Source organism: Pavona decussata, unplaced genomic scaffold (genome assembly GCF_977016875.1).
Source record: "Pavona decussata unplaced genomic scaffold, jaPavDecu1.1 SCAFFOLD_418, whole genome shotgun sequence".
Taxonomy (NCBI): Eukaryota; Metazoa; Cnidaria; class Anthozoa; order Scleractinia; family Agariciidae; genus Pavona; species Pavona decussata.
The window spans coordinates 160,001-180,104 of record NW_028145780.1 but is presented as its reverse complement, the minus strand read 5'-3'; the positions used below and the strand labels follow the sequence as shown (position 1 = coordinate 180,104).

The 20,104-nt window shown below is 39.9% G+C and overlaps 2 protein-coding genes, 1 non-coding gene and 1 pseudogene across 3 annotated transcripts in view; 2 read left to right on the top strand and 2 right to left on the bottom strand.

Moving 5' to 3' along the window:
* Positions 1-190: 190 nt before the first annotated feature.
* On the top strand, positions 191-10,147 carry LOC146450828 (uncharacterized). Its single transcript, XM_085099933.1, has 5 exons — positions 191-388; positions 3,376-3,595; positions 5,217-5,567; positions 7,108-7,408; positions 8,700-10,147. The coding sequence occupies exons 1-5, from the start codon at positions 215-217 to the stop codon at positions 9,043-9,045; spliced, it is 1,392 nt and encodes a 463-aa protein (XP_084956059.1). The 5' UTR covers positions 191-214; the 3' UTR covers positions 9,046-10,147.
* A 5,215-nt stretch (positions 10,148-15,362) lies between these two features.
* On the bottom strand, positions 15,363-15,444 carry Trnas-gcu (transfer RNA serine (anticodon GCU)). Its single transcript has one exon. It is a non-coding gene; the product is annotated as a tRNA-Ser (tRNA).
* Positions 15,445-16,644: 1,200 nt separating this feature from the next.
* Positions 16,645-20,104, top strand: part of LOC146450825 (vacuolar protein sorting-associated protein 26B-like) — a 17,184-nt gene continuing 13,724 nt past the window's right edge. The window contains exons 1-2 of the mRNA XM_085099926.1: positions 16,645-16,710; positions 16,794-16,937. Coding sequence (XP_084956052.1) covers positions 16,708-16,710; positions 16,794-16,937 — 147 coding nt within the window. The 5' untranslated portion in view covers positions 16,645-16,707. The remainder of the gene's footprint in view (positions 16,711-16,793; positions 16,938-20,104) is intronic.
* LOC146450826 (uncharacterized protein KIAA1958-like) overlaps positions 20,100-20,104 on the bottom strand; it is a 2,476-nt pseudogene continuing 2,471 nt past the window's right edge.

Genomic DNA, 20,104 nt, shown 5'->3' with positions numbered 1-20,104 from the left:
TCTTAACTACTTTATTCTCGTTCTGAAATCATGGCATAAGCACCATAAACCTTACTTTTGATTATTAAATTTTCTAAATCTCTTTTTGTTATCCAGTTTTTAGTTTTAATCGAGGCTGCAAAGGTATTGCGCTCTCTACCCCCGTCAGGACATTGCAGACGTGCACTGTCGCGAAACCGAGGCAGTGAAAGTAAACATTAACTAAAAAACAAAGATGGCAGCTTTCGCTCACTTTCCGAAAGATCTGTTGTCTAGTCTTAGTGCTGAGGTTCTTTATATAATTCTTTCATACCTTCCAGCAAAGTCTCTGTTGAATGTGAGCGAGTGCAATCGCCGTCTACGAGATTTGTGCCAGAATTGCAACCCGCTGTGGAAGCATCTCTGTAAGGTAAAGCTGTGTTTTCGACATGCTGTGTCGGCGTTTAAGAGAGTTTTCTGTGTGTTTGATCAGCTTTGTTAAAATATCCAGCTCTTTTCCTCCTCTTTTAACGTGGAGGATTTACAGACTCAGTTGTATAATCTTTTATTCCTTCCAAACGAGAAAAACGTGCGTCTTTTATGGGCATGTTTCTGCTGCTGACAAATTCTATCACGCTTGCGTTTTGTTTGCTGTGAGCTTACTTCCTGTTATTTTAAATTTTCTTCGCATTCAGCTCTGAAGTTGTACAATGTTTTTGGTTCAGCTCTGATCGAAATAGAAAGTAGAAATTTTAATTCAATACAGTTTCTTTTCGTGTCTGGACGTGAGCAGAATGCGTGTTTGTTTAGGTCGAGAGTGATTAGTTTTATCTTTCATCGCTGCTGTTGTTTTCCTTTTGTTGTGATCGATCTTCGGTCGCCAAACAGTGTGTTTCTAGTGGGAGACTTTCAAATTGGTCGTAAGTTACATATGAAGCCTTAAATACTAAGTATAAATCTTGAGTCGCAAAGTAGAAGTCATGTTACTGTAGTATAAGTACTAGTTTAAAATTGGTTATTTATAATAAATAACCAAGATCAAGGCGTGACTAACCACAAGAATTAACTTTTGAGAAAGATTAGTCTGCGCATTCTAACAATATTAAAAGTCTTAATTTAAAAATTTTGTCATGCCACTGGCACATGTTTTCCAAGCAGTATAGAGGGTAAATACATTTATTCAAACAAATAAAATATAATTTTTTAAGGGTTCATATAGCCTATCTAGCAGGCATAATCGGGGAGGGGAGGGGGAGGGGGAGGGGGAGGGGGTGGGGGTAGGAGCAGAAAAAAGTGAGAGAAAAAAGGGGGGACTAGGAAGAGAGGGAATGCCTGCCGTAAAGACCCCTTTCGATCAATTTCTGCGCTTTCTGGAAGATGCAAAATTCTGATTGGTTAATTTTGACAATAAGTCTCTTGAGGATTAAGGTAATTTCTCACACACCAAAATAATGTGCGACAAGGAGGTGTTATCGAAGACTTATAGTTGATATAAACTTGGTTGCAAGTGGCGAATTTAGGTTGAAACCGGTTTTGCGGACCAGTTATGGCAAGAGCCTCGTGTAGATCAAAATAATGTTCGTTCATGCTAAGGACTATGAACTGCATGGTCAGGCAGCAACTCTCGTGATATCCCCAGTGATCAGCATCATCAAATATTAAAATAAGTGAAATGAAATCACTTGGATATTCAGTGACTCTGATTGCCTCCATTGTGTGGTCTTTGAGTTCTTCGTGTTGGAATGCATGATAAGCTGCGGCTTGCCAATTCTTTACCATTAAATTTGTTTAAAATTACAGTTTTTGTTGATTTATTGAACAATTTTCTAACAGCAACTTCACCATTATGATACAAAATCACTACCTGCTCTTTATTCATAATCATAATAATAATAATAATAATAATTATAATAATACAAGAGAGTGCACAGTAATAAGTAATAAATCGATATTAAGATGCGGAAGTCAGGGGCTTATATGGCACAAGTCATACAGGAGATTGATCAAGATGGTGCAATTACTTTTACAGTTGATAAATACGTTTAGACTGGTTTTTACACAATGTCCACATTACCGTAGCTTGTCAGAATGTCATCTAACTTGTTTACGTGATAGTGTTTTGAAACCCTTGATCTGCTGTGGCGTAGTGGTGGTTGAAAGCTGGCCTTTCTTTCGATTCTTGCAGTTCACAGCTTCAGTAGCAGAAACTGCATCCTCAACAAAGTGGAAAAGTTCTGCTGCATTTCTGTTTTAATAAATACAAGTTATTCACATCCGTTTTGACAAATTTGGACTTTTTGTTAGTGGCTGCTCAATTGTGCTACTGACAACATTTGGGCAAATTCCAAAGCAGACTTTCAGCCCTCAGTGTTGGCGAAAATAAATTTTGAATCAACAGTTTATTCCCGCCGCACACTCTAAATTCATTCCACAAAATCTGCAGTTCTTGTTGGTGGTCTTTCGTTTAATATAAGTCATAAAAGTGAATTAAGTTCTTAAATAATGGAAATTCTAAAAAGAACCCCTAAAATGTACCAGAATCTCAATCATTTCACTGCATCAAGCATTTTAAGATGTTGCCTGCATAGCTGGTAGTATTCTCCGTGTGCAAACATTAAGGTGCTGTCCATGTGTGAATGTTAAGTTTTGGTGACAGAGCTGTTACATGTACAAGCAGTGTAAGCTATGAGAAAATCACATCCCCCCATTCTCCTCACCTCGAAGATGCTCATTTTTGTAGGTCCGCTGACCAAACTTCACCTTTGCCCAAAGAATCCTGCCAGCTGTATTATAAATATGCAGGCCATTTTACATATAGAAGAGAGAGTTATTTGATCTCATTCCAGTTATACCCGTAAATACCATAAAAGACTGCAGAATAACTCTAACAGTGACTGTCCAACACCTTATAAAGAAATGTTTACTAGAAATAAACAAACATTCTCTCTCATATTATTGATCATGGTATTCAGAAACATTGATTGAATTCATTAATGTGTGTGCAATAATTTTCTGGGAATAAATGTGATGGTATATTTTAATTAAGCTGCTGAATGAATGAGAATGATGTACTATTCAGTGAGTAACACAGGCATACTAGGAAATAGGAAATCCGAGTGCTCCTATCTGGAGTCGAACCTAAGACATTCTGATTACTAGTTTGGGTGTTTTACAACTGAGCTACAGGCTCCTGAGAGCTAAGGCCATTAAACTAGGTTCATGGGTCAAATCTTAGAAGTATGCTAGCTCCTACAAGTCTGCTGTAGCTCAGTAGCAGAGCATCCAAATTAGTAATCAGAAGGTCTTAGGTCTGACTCCTGAAAGGAGCACTCAGATTTCATTTTTCTGAGTATGCCTGTGTCACTCACTGAATAATACATCATTCTCAATAATTTTCTCTTTTTTTCTCATATTTAGAAAGATTTTGATGCTGACTTGACAGTTAAAGGCTCGTTTCCCTCCTTCTTCATCTTGTATCAACTGCTGTACAAATCTCGCATTATACTTGAAGACACAGACTACAGTACCTTCAGTGGTTATCTTCCCGACTGGTTGTATTATTGGAGTGCTCTCAGCACTAAACCACCCCTTCCTGGATTTTGGAACTTGCCAGCAGGGAGGACAAAGAAAACATGGGGTAAGAGGTTTCATTCTATGACTCGATCTGAAATCTGAAAAGAAAATTGGGGGTAACCAAACGTTTTTAGAGATACCAGAAAAATATTCAGTAAGCTTTAAAATACACAACAATGCATGGCATTTTTTCTAAACTAAAGCTTTTTTATCTTTGGAAATGCATGGTTGCCTCCAATTTTCTTTTTGGATTCCAATAGCCCTTGCTGTGATCTTTTTTTTTTTCCATATAGTGAGGCAGCATGGTCGAGTGGTTAGGGCACCAGCCTTGAAATCTGGAGGTCCTGGGTTCAAGTCCCGCTCTGACCACTAGCTGGAGTTGTTTCTCGGTAGCCCCGAGTTCAACTCCTCAGCCGTGCTTGTAAATAGCCAGCTGGTCTGCCTCCTGCCAGCTGTGATTTTTAACCATGTTATTTTCAATTTAAATTATTTCTTTGTAAAGTTTAATGCTCGGCCCCACTAGCACTTGTGCTATAAACACTGCCGAGGGTAAATGAAAGGTTATTTATTTATTTTATTTTTTGTAGTCATGAGCCATGCAAAATACCGTTGAATTAGTACATGTAGTCACCGTCCTTAAGAAATCAGCATTTGTCGGGCCAACCCAAGCTGTGCATAACATATGCACATCCTTAAGTTCATCGTAAAAAGTTATTTTTTAATACTAGTTTCTTGTTTCCAGACTAGTCTCCCGTAACAAGTCACAGGGACAGTTCCCTTTATGTTAACTGCACATTTTCATCAATAGTTACTGGTACACTGTATACATGTGTATAGTCAACGAACTTAGATCATTGGGTCCCCAGCCCTGTCAAAATGTCCTTTATTGGCAGTAGCTTGCGAGAAAGCTCTCTGTTAGATCAGCCGCACAAGGGCATGGCATGAGTGGCAAGCCAAGTGAGCAGCAACAGGACTGGGGTGGGGGCAGGAGAAGGAGAGCTTGGAACGATGACTTAAGAATTTTCATTTCCACCCCAAAAACGGCAGCAACTATCTTTACATGCTACTATCATTTTCATGATTTTCTTTATCAGCTGAACAGCTAACATTTTAATATCCTTTTGTTTGCATTCAAATTAGCCCTACTAACCTCTTTCTTGAGGACAAAAATTAAAAGGATATTTTAACTTGAACGAGATTGGTGAGGCTAATTTGAATGCAGGCAAAAGATTATTAAAATTTCAGCCATTTTTGTGTAAGGTATATTAATTCTCCTGTTAGTGGCATAATATTTCTTAGAAATCGGTGCTTAGCCAGGATAAGACATATCAAAATGTTGGCTAAAATTATTAAAAAGAAATCTTCAGCCTTTGGCTGTCCAACTACAGCCTTCGATGGACAAAACATTGGAATAAACAACGAATCTAAAATATATACAGAAAAAAAGATGAGACTAAAATAATGAGAGGAACAATACAAAAATAAATTAAAAGGCCTTAATTAAGTATAACATTTTTAAAAAAAGAATGTAGTACTGATTAGGGAGGGGCTTGGAATTATTGTCAGCATGCTTGATAGTGAAAGTGTGCCAAGATTCCAGTGTTTTTCGCGTACTGAAAAAGCCTTTGTCAATCACTTGTGAGTTGCCAAAGTCAATAATATTCTTTGTTGCCATTTCTTGAAAGGCCTCACAGAAGAGGACTTAACTAATTATCAGATTCAAAGCAACAAGTCCAGGGCAGTGGTGGTGAGGTTGGAACGTTACTATAACTGGACAGATGGCCTGGAAGCTGCTCTGTGCAAGCACAAGAGCCGACAAAAATTTCACGAGGTGGCCTTAAAACGCTGCATGCGAAGCCAGAAACAAATACACAAGGCCTTTCCAAAGGCATCTAGGAATCAGCGGAAACGAGCCTTTAATAAATTTCAGAATGAGCATCGCGGCCTTAGGCACATCCTTTCAAAGCAAAAGGAAGGCGTGAGTGAGTTCCTGAGTTATCAGAGTCCTCAGAAAATTGGACAAGATTACATTGAAGGTAATGCTAGATTGCAGAATACCCGGCCCACCAAATATCTTACTTGAAAAGCTGCTCCCGCAGTCCCGCAGTCGTGTTCTTCAATGCTGCTCTCGCAGTCCCGCAGTCGTCGCGCTACACACGAATATACCTCGTTCTTTAATCCATGAACCGAAGCAAGCACGCGACACACGAATATAACTCGTTCTTTAATCCATGAACCGAAACAAGCAAATCCATGAGCCAAAACAAGCTTAGATTTAAGTACCCATCGACTCTGGGACTGCGGGAGCACTCGTTTTACTCACTTCATTTAAATATTCATCGACTCTGGGACTGCGGGACTGCGGGAGCACTCGTTTTACTCACTTCATTTAAATATTCATTGACTCTGGGACTGCGGGACTGCGGGACTGCGGGAGCACTCGTTTTACTCCCTTCATTTAAATATCCATCGACTCTGGGACCGCGGGACTGCGGGAACACTTACGATTCGCTGCATTTAAAAATTGACATTCTCATTGAGGTCAATTTACTCCTCATGTAAACTGAGAGCAGTCTGTCTTTTGATCGAAAATTCGCGGGAAAGAACGCAACCCGCCTCGAATTATTTTGCCCATTTACGTTCTTCCCCACCGATTTTCGAGCAAAAGGGAGACTGTTTGCAGTCTACTCCTCATGCAAACGCTGTGAAACTCAGAAACGGCGAAGATAATTTTTTACCCGAACTCACTTTGAGAATGAGAAATAAAATTTCACATGTTCTTATTTAACGGTGTAACGAAACGACCGGATGCCATTGATGACTGGGGGCGTAATCATGATCATACTTTGAATCTTAGGAATTTTCCATGATTGCTCAGAATGGCCTCGCATTTTGCTTTTGACCTTAAGTTTATTCCAAACAAGAGGTCCCGTGTTTTTTCTCCTTCATCTGAGGTGCCATTTCATTAAGAATCCTATGGATAAGGGTTTCCCTTGCAACTCGTTCCGCTTCACTGTCTTTCTTTAGGGGGCGTTAGAAACGAGGCTGGCAACGGCAGCGAAAACGTCACTATTAAAATGAATTCGCGTTTTCTCGAATCTCGTCGCGATTATTCCAACTCTCTTTCAATGTCAAATGAAGGTGAAATTTTCTGGAGTTGAGTTCTGTGTGACCGTACCCAAGTTCAGAATTAAGAGAAAGAAAAATTCGTCGTCGTGTGTTCACGTCTTTCATACAACGTCGGTCCCATCAGGACATTTCACGTCCTAGTCGTGCAGTGGCGGCAAAGAAATGTACCAAAAAGTGTAATGCGCGTGCAGAGTTGTTGCTCGCAGGCCAACATTTTGCCCGAGAAGTAGGCAATCCCTCAGTCTCGGGAGACAATGGTGTGCGCCCTGCCCGAGAAAACTATAGAATAAACCTGGTTTCCAAGGTGATTGTCCTCCGAAATGAACCGTTGCGTGGCTGCACTGTTGCATAGTGCAAATTACCTGTACTTTCATCTTCACGAGGCAAGTTGCAATGCATGAAACATTTCCCAAAGAACAACACCCTCACGTTGCCATTCTTTTTCAGGTTACCTCCACAAGAGTGGTATCAAACAACTAGAAAGTTACATTGAGTTTGCCAAACAGCTCGAACGAGAAGTAGACATAGAAGAGCTTTCCAAGGACATCCCCGAGTGTGTTCTCCTTGTTTACGACAAGCTTTCTGCGACAGCGCAGCAACGCTTCATCCCGGCGGAGGAATTTCTAGATGTTGCTAAAGAGTATTTTGAAAGAGTGAAACGGGTTTGGAAGTGGCAGAATGAAAACGGAAAGGAAGAAAGGCAGGCTTTTCGAGATTGCCCGGTTGTTAAAGCTCATCCATCTTACAGGTACTGTACTGTGCGAAGTTTGCTACGTGAAATGCTTAGTGAAAGTTGACATTAGGATTCATTGAGTTGCTCCAAGTTATTTCTAGATTAACATACAGAAGAAACGCATTTCCACAATTATTTTTTGATCAGTTGAAGAGTTGAGTAATTGAAAAACAAGAGGACTTCAGGGTTTACCCTAGCTTGCAGAACAGGCGTGTTTTTTGCGTTGTTCAGACGGGCGGAGGGAAGCGCGCGACGTCTCCACTCGCCTTTAAAACGCAAAAAATCACGCCCTGTTCTGCAAGCTAGTTTTCCCCTCAAATTTTCTTCATTGGACTCCTTTAACAAAGGTTGAGGGTCCAGAGGGCCTTCACACAATTCAATATAAACTGAAAAGTTTACAATTTTTTTAATAAATATAAATTAATCAACCAATCGATAACATTGTTAACCAAGTACCTCGATTCCTTTTGATTTGATACAATCACTGATCGAGGTCGTTGGAAAAAGTCAAAGTTAAGCGCCTCAAGAGAACAGAAATACGGAACTTCGTTTGTTATTACATGTAGTTGTATGGTAACAAATCTGCGTGCCAGATATGAGCTAATTTGGAGCAATTTGGATGTTACTGCCAAATTTTGAATCGTATAAAATGTGTGCACTGTATTTCAACTGTACGAAAGTGTCAGACTAAATTTCGGACGATGAACTTCGAACAGATAAACTTTCGGACGATTTCTGGGCACAATTGGGACGTACGTAACAATGAGACGATACAAGTACAACTAGTAAATAGCGTTCAATATATCGAACAACAGTTCGGGTTAGATAGTTCAGTCGGAACTCGACAAAATAATCCTTTGGGGTAAAAACAGTACAAATCAATTAGAAAATCTACGAACACTACCTAATGAAGCCGTACGTGTAGTTTTCATTGTGTTAAATTTGTTATCCTATAGACACTTTCGAGCGTTTTCGTCATCTTTGCTTGTTAAAAATCGTAAAACTGCAATGTTTGAACAGTTACCTTTATACACAACCGAAATGTTCCGAAGGTAAAGTGGTCGAATTGTGATTTTTTTGGGGACGGAAGATTCGGGATTGTTTTTTGTGATTTGTTGTTTTTGCTTGTTACTGTCTTTTTTTTTCTGTCCGAAATTTTATTCGTCTCAAAATGTTTGTGATTTTCATGTAAGTGCCACAGCTTGCATGACATGAAGGATAGCCTAGCTCGTCACATAGTGTGACTTGTGTTTTTTGTTGTGTTGTTGTTGTTTACTAACCAGTAAAGTTTCTTCCTTCCTCCCAGCGCGTATATCCAGACAGGAAATGAATCCCACTTTAGAACTCTCAGATTGAACTTCGAAGGACTTGAAAAGTTGAAAACATGGCTCAATCAGAATCAGTGGATTACCAAGCTGCTGGACTCAAATTTCGTATCTATTCTACAAGGAGTTCCCGTGCAGAAGCCGAATAGCGAACTCAGTGCTCAGGCAATTCAGGCGCTTAGGAAAATGGTCAAAATCTTCCTCAAGACTGGCCGGAGAGTTGATTTTGATAGAATTCTTAAGAGACTGGCTGAATCGGCCAGAAGATTTTTGCACATCCATTTGGAATACGTGGAGATTCTAGAAAGAGCTCTTTCTACTGATTAACGCTTTTGGCCTCGTTTGGTCTTCTAAAGAGTAGCTTTTCTCCCGGCGAGGGAACCAGCTATCTCGCATTTAACATTCTAAACTAAAATGCGCAAAGAATTCACTAAGGACTCTCTCTGCAGCACGGTCTCGTCTAGATCTTCGGTCAGACCATGTTACACTTGACTTGGATACTTGAGGAGTCCGTAAAGAACCTTTTAACGAATCCATGGCTTCTGTGGTCATCTGGGTCGTCGGGCAAGCAACGCTTCTTACGGTCACAGAATCAACTGGACTACTGTTACATTCACACTCATTTGCAATGGAGAACTTAGACTGAGAGCAGTTCCCCTTTTGCTCGAAAATCCGCGGGAAGAACGCAAACAACTGCGCAAGTGCGAGCAGCAAAGCCGCGAGTAGCGTGGGCGCCTTCCGGTGCCCGCGCTTGCGCGCGCGACTCGCCCCTCGAATATCATGCTTGTCAGTTTTCCCCGCGGATTCTCGAGCAAAATAGGAACTGCTAGCTTTTTAATTCTTTTTCTATTTGGTGCGTTGGATCGCATCTCTTCGAATCAGAATCATTAGCTAGATTATTACAATTTATCAAACTTGCATCAAATCCGTGTATAATAAGCTTTCATGTCTTCTAAAGCTGCACCTTACCATTCTCTTTCCTCGGTCATTTTGGTGTAAACCGTGTTCGTTCCGGCTCCAGTCATTGATTTGGAATGCTTAGAAAGTCCAGTCAAATGACATTTTTCCTGATGAAGGAGCTTGGCTTGATTCAATCCAATTAGAATCCATTGGGCAATTATAATAAATTATTTATTTGTGCTGTTTTCGTGATGTTCGCAAAATTAATAGTACAACTTACACATTTGTTCAAATATTGTAAGTGGCTTAACTCTAAAGTTTATGTGAGTTTTTAATGAACGCCTTCGTAAACGAGAATAGTTAATTCAAGAAATTATGAATCAGTGTATGGTGCTAGGTTAGGTTATTTGTTGGAAAGCAATTGTTACGGCTGCTGTGTAGCAATATTGGAGTGAGATTTTGCTCACTAAAATTTATCGCACCTTCGATATTCAGCTCAAAGCAATAAATGTCAGATGGAGTTGGCTTATTCAAATGATTGCTTGGGGGGGGGGGGGGGGCTTGTGCTCTCGCCACAATTTTTTTGACCCCCTCTTTGTAAATTTTCTGGATCCTCCCCTGTATATCCTTACCCATTTCAGTTACTCCACCTGAACTGAAAATCTGTGATGTGGATCTACATTATGTACAGAACTTTATCAAGGAAGGTAATGGAAACAAAGCTCGGGTTTCTTTCATGATGACGAAATTCGTGTCTGTCAAATCTAAGCCATTTTAAAACATAACCAAGTAGTCTGTTCGAGAAGAAGAATGCTGTTTACTATTTTCAAATATCTCTTTTTGTTCCAGAGATATCCAAGTTTTTAAAATTTGCAAATTAGCCAAGTGATGACGTCATAATATCAACCGTATTTTAATCAAATATCATGAAAAACGATATCTCAGCCAATTTGTATCAGAAATGCTTGATTCTTTGCAGTGACATTATTCCAGGTGCGCTTTACAATATGAGCTTATTAGTTTTGCTACCATGGCAACATACTGGGTTCCAGTCCTCCCTGATAGTTAAGGCTTTGCTGGCCAATGGTGCCTCATCTGCATGATCCAGCAAGTGTATGAATATGTTATGTCGAGTTCGTGACCTTGTTAAATGTTTTCAAGCTGAAAATCACTAAAATATTGAAATCAGGTTGGAGGGGACTGGAAAAGAGTGAGTTGCCATGGGAACCGAATTTTTTATAGCTGTAGGTGTATTACCTTTAGAACTATTAGCCTACCAGGTTTCAATGGTCTCTGCTTTAAATTGACTGAGATAGCTCTATTTATACTCTTGATGTTATATTGAGTTAATAGTATGACGTCATCAGTCCTTGAAGGACAATTTACACGGTACGACTTTGTCGCATGCGACAAGCTTACGACAGACCTACGACACGAATTGTTTCGTGTAAATCAAACCTACAACTCGCTTACGACTGTCGTGTAAATCACAAAAAATGTCGTAGGATTTTAAAACATGTGCCGTGACATCATGTAGAAACTTTGTGACGTGGATCTTATCAGGGAAGGTAATGGAAACACAGCTCGGGTTTCTTTCATAAATGTTAAGTGCTGTACACTAAAACCAAGATAGCAAGATATTTTCTACGAGTTTCTGATTGAGGGAACTTTAACTTCCAGTTCATCAATTAAATTTTCGGCCATTCGGCAGATATTAATTTATTTTACGGGTTTCTGTACAAAAACATTTTTATTACAAAATCAAGTTTGTTAGTTCAGTTCCTGTGACTTCGATATTTTGTTAAATTTACCAAGTATATGCTTAAGTAAAAAAGCAATAAAGAAGAAAGACGGAAATAAATGGCTTTGGGGGAAGCGTGAGATGGTCAGAGGAGCATAGCTTTCGAGGGAACCACCGCATACATGAATTTAAAGATTAAGGGCACAGTTAGCATAAATGAGGTTCAAAAGCTTTTTGGGAGCATGTGGTATTCCAGGAGGTAAAGGATAGATATATACGTACTGATAAGTGACTAGTGTAGTCTGCAAACGAGCAGACTTGGTGTTTGCGCGCGAGTCTCACGGCTGCCTGCGTACGATCTGGCAAGTGAAGGTAGTTGGTGAGTAAATTTCAGCTCGGACCTTGCTACATCTCGGTTCGGTGGTTCACAATTAATTTACAGAACAGACCAATTTCGATATATTAAAATTCGTACTAGGCTTAGGGGAATAAAACAACAGGAATTACATTCAGAGATGAACGATTAATTACTTTCGTTTTGTTCCCCTAAGCCTCGTAGCCAAGCTAGAATTCTAATATATCGAAACTGATCTATTTAATGCGTTTATAAATAATTCACGTATGTACTCCTGAAATTGTATCCACTGTACTAGGAGTTCTTAGGAAGAAACCAATAAAATATTATTTTCTACAAAAGTGTAAGCCCCGCCAAGTAAGTCTTTTTTAAAATTACTTTCAAAACAACAACTGTTCCTGTTACGTACGAGTGTGTATCAAATTTAATGCACGATATTAATAACAAAATGCACCATTAACCATCGTTCACTTATTTGAGAGAACGTCCAGCATTCATTCAAATCATCCACCTCCGGAAAGTTTTACGTTAAAAGTTCTAGATTAGCAATACAAAAGCATTCTTTTTCTCGACTTGGTGTAAAGCTGTGGAAGGAGATACCATGCATCTCATATAACAGACCTAGAAAACATTCAAAATCAGTGGTACTACTCCCAATTGCTTTTTTATGTCCTGGAAAAAAAAGATGACTATATTGAAATCCTTACGATAATTAAATATGTAGGACTAACTAAATAATTGTTCCATTTAGTATTATTACTTTTATTTTGTAAACTAGTGTAAAATGCTTTAAATCTGTTACTACGTAAAGTTTTTGCATGTTTGTATTTGTAAGTTCTTGTTATTTTTTTTTAAGTGTTCGTGTATTCGTCTTGTCCCGCCTCGATTAGTTTTGTAACTATTTGCGAGACAAACCATTCATTCTGTTGTTTTTCAAATAAATTGTTGTTGTTTTTGCTTTTTTTAATTATTACACTTACAATAATTGTCACAATTCCCGCGTGCTGATTGGCTCATACCAAGTCAGCTATAAGAGTACAGACTATAAAAATGACGTCAGATGTAACGTACGCGCTTTCTCAACGGAAAATAATTCTAATTCCGCTCGTACTTTTTCCACGTTATTGTAAAGAACAAATCAAATCGACGGCAATTTTCTATGGTCTGTACTCCTATACACAACAAAATGACGCCATAAAATTTCCAAACTCGGCAGCGAAACCACTTGCCTTCCACTTCAATTTGAACATTTTATGACGTCATTTTATGGTCTGTGAGTGTATAGACCATAGAAAACTGCCATCGATTTGTTAAACAACGAACTACAAATGGTCAAAAAATATTGTGGTACACGTAGTGTACCACAATAGTGGTACACGCACACACAGTAATACACAGCCAGCCTCTTTGCATGCATACTAAGTACGCCTGCTCACCACAGCTGGCCCACGTAGCTTGCGGAATTGCGCGCTTGCACAAATAATTGGGCAGCAAACTGTGGCAGACCTGCGCACACTGTGCCAGACGAAACTGTCAAGGGAGGCAACAAACCGTTCTCGGGCTTCTCCACCCGTGAGTGTCCCCAAAGTGACACTGTAAGCCAGCTTGCACCCTAACCGGTCTTATTCAAATGACTAAGTTTTGCTTGGGCATAGTCAAGTTATTTGCTCCAAGCCTAAAATTATAAAAGCCTAAAGGCTGGTTCACACAAGCAACGCAAACGCAAATGCAAGCGCAAGCGCAAGCAAACACACGTGTAAACTACCACAACGCAAACGCAAACGCAAACGCAAACGCAAGCACCAACGCAAGAAATGGAAAATTTTTCATTTCCTTGCGCTTGCATTTGCGCTTGCGTTTGCATTTCACACGTGTGAACCGGGGCAACGCAAACGCTAACGCAAACGCAAGATGAACCACACTCGTTCCATGCCTCTGCGGTTTAAGTTCAAACCAAGATGACGTCCTCATGCGATGAAAAACTAGCAGAGAGTGTCAGAAAATATCCTGTGCTTTAAGAAAAAAGTTGCAGCGGATACAAAGAAAAAAACATGGAGTTATGTAACAAGAGAAGTGGGGCTAGGAAACGGTATGTCTTTTCATTTGGCGCCTTCGCCTTAACAGACGACGGCCGAGAACGAGAAAGAAAAACCATCCTAAAACATCGCCTTCGTCCGCCATCTTTTATCTCAGTCGTTCCCAGAGTCCTCGCTTCCCGACTGCTGTTCTAGGGTAACGCGGACTCTGGGAACATTAGATTGCCGCCATCTTAAGGTACTGAAATGCGCGTGCGTATCTCATTCTGCTTGCGTTTGCGTTCGACGTGTGAACGTCTATTGCGCTTGCGCTTGCGTTTGCGTTGCTCGTGTGAACCAGCCTTTACTCTCTACAATTTGATCGTCATTCTTGTCCCCGAGCTCTCCAGTTACCCATCATACAGTCAAGGATCGATGTGGGGGATATTGTTGATATCCTCGGTAACAATACCATAAGACACTTTTTGTTGGCAAATTTGAGACTGGAAACCGGAAATGTACCTTATTCTACAGTCTAGTAGCCATTCTACTTTCGGTTCAGGGATTGTATGACGGGAGTAAGGATGGTGGATCAGAGGTGAGAGCATCAGGGCTAGGCGGGTTTGATTCCTGGATTGGGCATAATTTGTGGCTTGAGTTTGTTATTGGTTCCTTGCTCCAAGAGGTTTTTCTCCTGGTTCTCTTGTTTTCCACTCTCCTCAAAATCAAACAGTTCCAAATCCCAGTTTAGGATCTGCAGAGTATCTCCAGTTAGCGCGCCGTGGTAAGGCAAGAGATTTACAGATTTCTTTATTTCACTAATGAAATGCCCCTCGTCCGGAAGTGCGACATACATCTGGGACTCGGAATTGGGTCTCCCCATCACCACCCCATCCCCTCTCCTGTATTTTCTCGCAGCAAACTTTTTAGACTTTAGTTCATGTTATTTTCTACATGGACTCAAATGTCGCACGTTGCATATTCGATTACAGTCATTCTATTTTAATACTACAGGGATTTAGAATTGCAGTGTACGGAAAACGGCAAACGTGAGACTCGCGTTTTTGTTTTCTTAAAAGATGAGTACACATAGATGAGAATAGTGCAAAATAATTCTGACTTTTGATGCTAAGGCAAAGCTGCTAAATTTTACTGAGAAACTGAAAAGGCCGAGCGGCAAATGAATTAAGGATAAACATGGTCACGTGGTCCGAAAAATTTTGCCGTTTCCGCAAACCTGAATTCTAAATGTCTCTAACACTGCCTTTTTGGCATCTTGAACGCTAAAACGATAGGAAACGCTGATCGTTTGGGTTGAAAGTCGCAGGTGTTTTTGCCGTTTTGTGTCAGTAGAGATACTTTAGAATCGCGTTTACTGCAATTCTTAATCTCTGTAGTGTTTTAAAGTCTTCGCAGAGCTTGTTGTTATTGTTCTTGTTTTTTTTGGTAACTGACCTCCCCCTGCCTTATTCTTATATCATTGTGATGAGGTATGGTGTGTAATCGGAAACGCAAAGAAAACGTGCATTAGAAATAGCATTAGTCCAGCCCGGCGCCGGCAGCAAAATCATGGTCTTATGGACTGTGGACAAAAACAGGGAAGCTCAGGTTCAAAATCTCGCCAAAAAGAATGCGACGAGGATGGGATTCGAACCCACGCGTGCAGAGCACATTGGATTAGCAGTCCAACGCCTTAACCACTCGGCCACCTCGTCGTTAACTTATTTCCGTTCTAGACTGCTAGCGGTCTCTTTCTGGATAGTCGAGAGGGCGCGAAATAGCCGGTAAGGGACCTCTAGCCGTTCCGTTCATATAATCAGGAGCCAATGCTTTTCTCAAAAAAAGAACCTTTGAGCTGGTGGCGTCACGTGACCGACTTTTCAGTGTGTAAGGTAAGTGCCGAAAACAGCAAACTGTAAAGTGTATATATGACAGAATTTTTCTTATTTGCTTGATCAAATCTTCATGTGGTTCTCGTATAAATAATGAAAAAAAAATTCCTTTCAAGTTTTCCTCCCCGAGTATAAAAGTGTCAAATTTCACTTTCGGTTGGGTACTATACCGCGCAAGACGGGAGACTGGGGATAATAGGGCTATGACGCCAATACAGGAACGCAAATCTCGTGATTTCTCTATTCGTCAGTTGTTTTTCGTGTGCAGAGGAAGAAAACTGTGTGGATCGAAAATATGAATGGAGTCGGTTGAATGAAACAAGTGAGGAATGGAGAAATCGGGAGACTCGCGTTCCTGTATTGACGTCACAACTCTTCTATCCCCAGTCTCCCGTCTTACGCGATATTGTACCCAACCGGAAGTGAAATACTTTCATTCGCCTCAAACGCGGGGAAGAAATATTGATAAGGTTTTTTCTGTCGATTTTCATACGAAAACAACATAGTAAAGATCTGATCAAGCAAATAAAAACTAAGTTTTTTATGACGAATTTACTTGAAAGTTAAAAATTGTAGAATTTGTTTGGAAAAAGTTGCTGGAGAGAGTTAGGTTTTTTTCTTTAAATTACTATTTTTTTTACGTCAGTGAAACCCACATGACTGGCTCACAAAAACCTACAAACGGCTGTTACGGCTCCCATATCGAGATGTCTTTCACCAATTTTTTGATATCTCTTGATATCCATAAACGTCTCATTTTGGTATTTTAAAATTGATCCTTTGGAGAAAAAATGAAATGAAATCAGGAGCCATAATCCTGATTATGGTTCCTGATGAAGTTTAAAAATTCCATCAGGGAGGGGAATATCTAGGAGTTAGGAATGAGGAATATCTAGCAATGAAAATTGCTGGTCCCTCAAGAATATTCCCCTCCCTCCCTTCCCTCCCTCCCTCCCTCCCACCCTCCCTCGGGGGACAACGCGAGCTGTCTTGAATCACGCGCCCCTGCTTGAGAGTGAGGCTAATGAAGAGGAAAAGAGCCATCTTGGAAATAGTATCCGAAGTGCAGTATTGCGCCTTTTCAAGATGGTATGTACCGCAAATAACAGCTCGACTTTGCACAAGCCTCACTCCGAACGGTTAACATTAGTACCTTTTCTCTCTCTTTGCAGAGTTTCTTCGGATTTGGACAGTCTGCGGACATCGAAATCGAGCTTGCAAATTCAGCAAGCCGCAAACAAGTGGACGTAAAGAATGAAGACGGAAAGAAAGAGAAACTGTTTTTGTACTACGATGGGGAAACTGTGAGTGGAAAGGTACGAAAACTGTGTCTATTATCTTTTACTTATATGTAGATTTAGTTCTTGTGTCAAAGCGGTTTGGAATCGCTTCATGATCTTTGAAATTAAAGTTGTGTGAGTTGTGAGATCTAGATCAAAGGTAGTGTTAAAATCTAGATTAAAATCGATTTTAGAATTTCGAACACTAGCAACCACATTCAATGTTTCTTTTGACTACGAAAGCCATTCCAACCTCTTGTTAAAGAAAGAGACGTAAAAGAAGTTAATACAGCCAGGGAGAAAGCTTATCCGCTATGTTATTGTCTTCGATCGGGCTTTTAGCTGCATCACGATCAATCTTGACCGATCGTTTGCCCTTGGGCCAAGCTAAGCCATCTCCACGTTTTAACTCTCGACTTGCTTTGATTACTGCAAGACTGGTTTAGTGTTTGGTTAGTTCACAATTATATGGCTTTCAAAACAATAAGTGATTTAATTGTGGCTAAGATTATTGTGTGAAGGTGTCATTACCAATATAATAATTATTTATTACACCTTGGCCAAGCTGGAGGTGAGAACCTTTCTTCTAACACGGAAAGCACTTATTGTCATATATCAGAGGGCCCTTTCCCTCTTCAAATCTTTATACTTCATACTTCATACTTCTATTTTTTTCAAGATAAAAAAGAATGTCTATAAAAATAGAGGGATTCGAACCTGTGTTGTCGGATCACCAGGCAGTGATCTTGACCACTAGACAACCGATGACTCACTGCCAGAACTCTCAATTTATTGGCTACATATCCCAACCCCCAATATAAATGCTAACAATTAAGCTAACCGGAGAGCTATTTAAGCTAACCTGACTGCTATTTAGGCTAACTGGAGTGTTTTTTAAGCTAACCGGAGTGCTTTTTAGGCTAACCGGAGTGCTTTTTAGACTAACCAGAGTGCTGTTTAGGCTAACCTGACTGCTATTTAGGCTAACCGGAGTGTTTTTTAGGCTAACCGGAGTGCTTTTTAGACTAACCGGAGAGCTATTTAAGCTAACCTGACTGCTATTTAGGCTAACCGGAGTGTTTTTTAGGCTAACCGGAGTGTTTTTTAGGCTAACCGGAGTGCTTTTTAGACTAACCAGAGTGCTGTTTAGGCTAACCAGAGATTCACTTCATGTAATTCTAAGTAAATGTCCAAGACCCCTCTCATCTATCCCTTCCAATGCTTACCATTCAACACAATTGCCTGAACATACTAGGAAATATTAGGACTGTTTATACTTGAATAGTAGGCATCAGACTGGACCATCTATATGAGCATGGCTTGTATAAGGCTTGAAGTGGTGTCATCACTGACACCACTTGGTGATCACTGGCTGCTCCATTGCCGGATGTAAACAAGAAAGCCATAAAGGCTTATTAAGCAGCCAAGTTTCTGCCCCATTGTATGGCTTCTCAGATTTTTTTTACCTTTCTCTTCTAGCTAATTGATGGTTTGCATATGACCTCATGGAAGCCATGTTGATGTATAGGAACGATAAGATTTTTCCCCTCTGGGAGTTAACTTCCATTTTTATGCAAACCATTTGAAACAATGTTCTTTTGTTTTGTACACCAGCGTGGCGGCAATGCAAACCACCTATTGTATAGTCTTAGTCCCTACCTGAGAACAGGTTTCCCCATCCCTTCCCATCCCCCTTACTCTTGCCAGAAAAGTTTTTTTTTGTTTTCATCAGTGTCAGTGTCTGATCAGAGACAACCTAGAGCCGCCGTTACATGTTGAAACTTTTCGCTGAAACTTGTGATCAATGGCACTGCGAAACAAGTTTCAGCAGTGGTGTGACACGGTGAAACTCTCGTTTTTTCACCACTGCAACCATTGTGAGCCACTGCAGAACTAGAAAGCGGCTCTACTTTTGTGAAACTTGTCTTGCAATGGAAGCTCAAAAAAGTTTTACAAAACTGGCCATGTTACACTGTGCAACGCCTGCTGAAACTTGTTTCGCAGCGTGGTTGCATAGAAGTCTCAGCTAAAAGTTTCAACATGTAACGGCGGCTTAAGCTCAGTATTTGATATCAAGAACCTGATGTTCATTTATTAAGAGCGACTCTCCCTAACAACCTCATATTCAATTTTTATCTAAAAAAGAAATTTCACTGATAACTCTTCTATCAACTTTTCTTGATTCAAGCCACTTTAAATTTCTCAGCAAGTGATTAGTGCTGCCAGTGTTTTGACCAGCAGACATTTTCTGCTCCTCAACTTGCAAATTGATTTTAACATTTCAATATTAAGAGTGAGTGTCTAGTCGCGATACAAATAAAAAAGATAATTTGCTGGACTGACAGGCATCCACCGTTTGCAATCAAATGAAAAATAAATTCATTTAAGTTAATGAACGGAAGACGCCTGCTCGTCAAAAAAAAAAAAAAAAAAACCGGGCCCAACACTGATCAAAGAGTGTTTGATCCTGCCAGGAAAATCGCTGGGAAATCTAATGTAGCTTGGCAGACAGTGAATTTGTTTCAATGCAATGGACTTATCTTGTTACATGACAGCTTTAATGAAACTTTTACAGCATTTTTATTGCGATCAAATTGGTAAGAAATGTTCAATCATGCTTCATGGAGAAATTTCAAAGTGTAGTTTATAATTATAAATATTTCTAGGTGTGCTGCAAACATTCGTTGTATGATGTGTCCGATAGAAATATAACCCTGTTAGTCGAATGCCAACTTTCACCTCTCACTTGTGGAACGGAAACTGGATTGTGACCAAATATTTTATTTGAAAGTTGGACACAACTTTCCATTGTGAGTTGTGAATTGTGGATATTTATAGGTTATTTCACGGTTGGTGAGCGCGTGCGATTTTTATTCTCAAGTTGTGTAAAACAAACGAACGAGTGCAGCGAGTGAGTTTGTTTTACACAACGAGTGAATATAAATCGTACAAACGAATTAACCGTGAAATAACTTTATTTATTATATACATACCGAGATTCATAAGCGAACAGAACTCAAAGAAAAACATATCTTTATTTTCTTTCAAGGAAAAACAACGCGCGGTCAAGCCGCCTCACAGTTCAAGAGTTGCACTGAAATGGCTTCCTTGTAAAATACTTTACACCCAATTATCAAGCAAAAATGCCATTAAAAGGCAGAACTAGTTAGAATGAAATAAGACATCCTGAAAATAATATTATG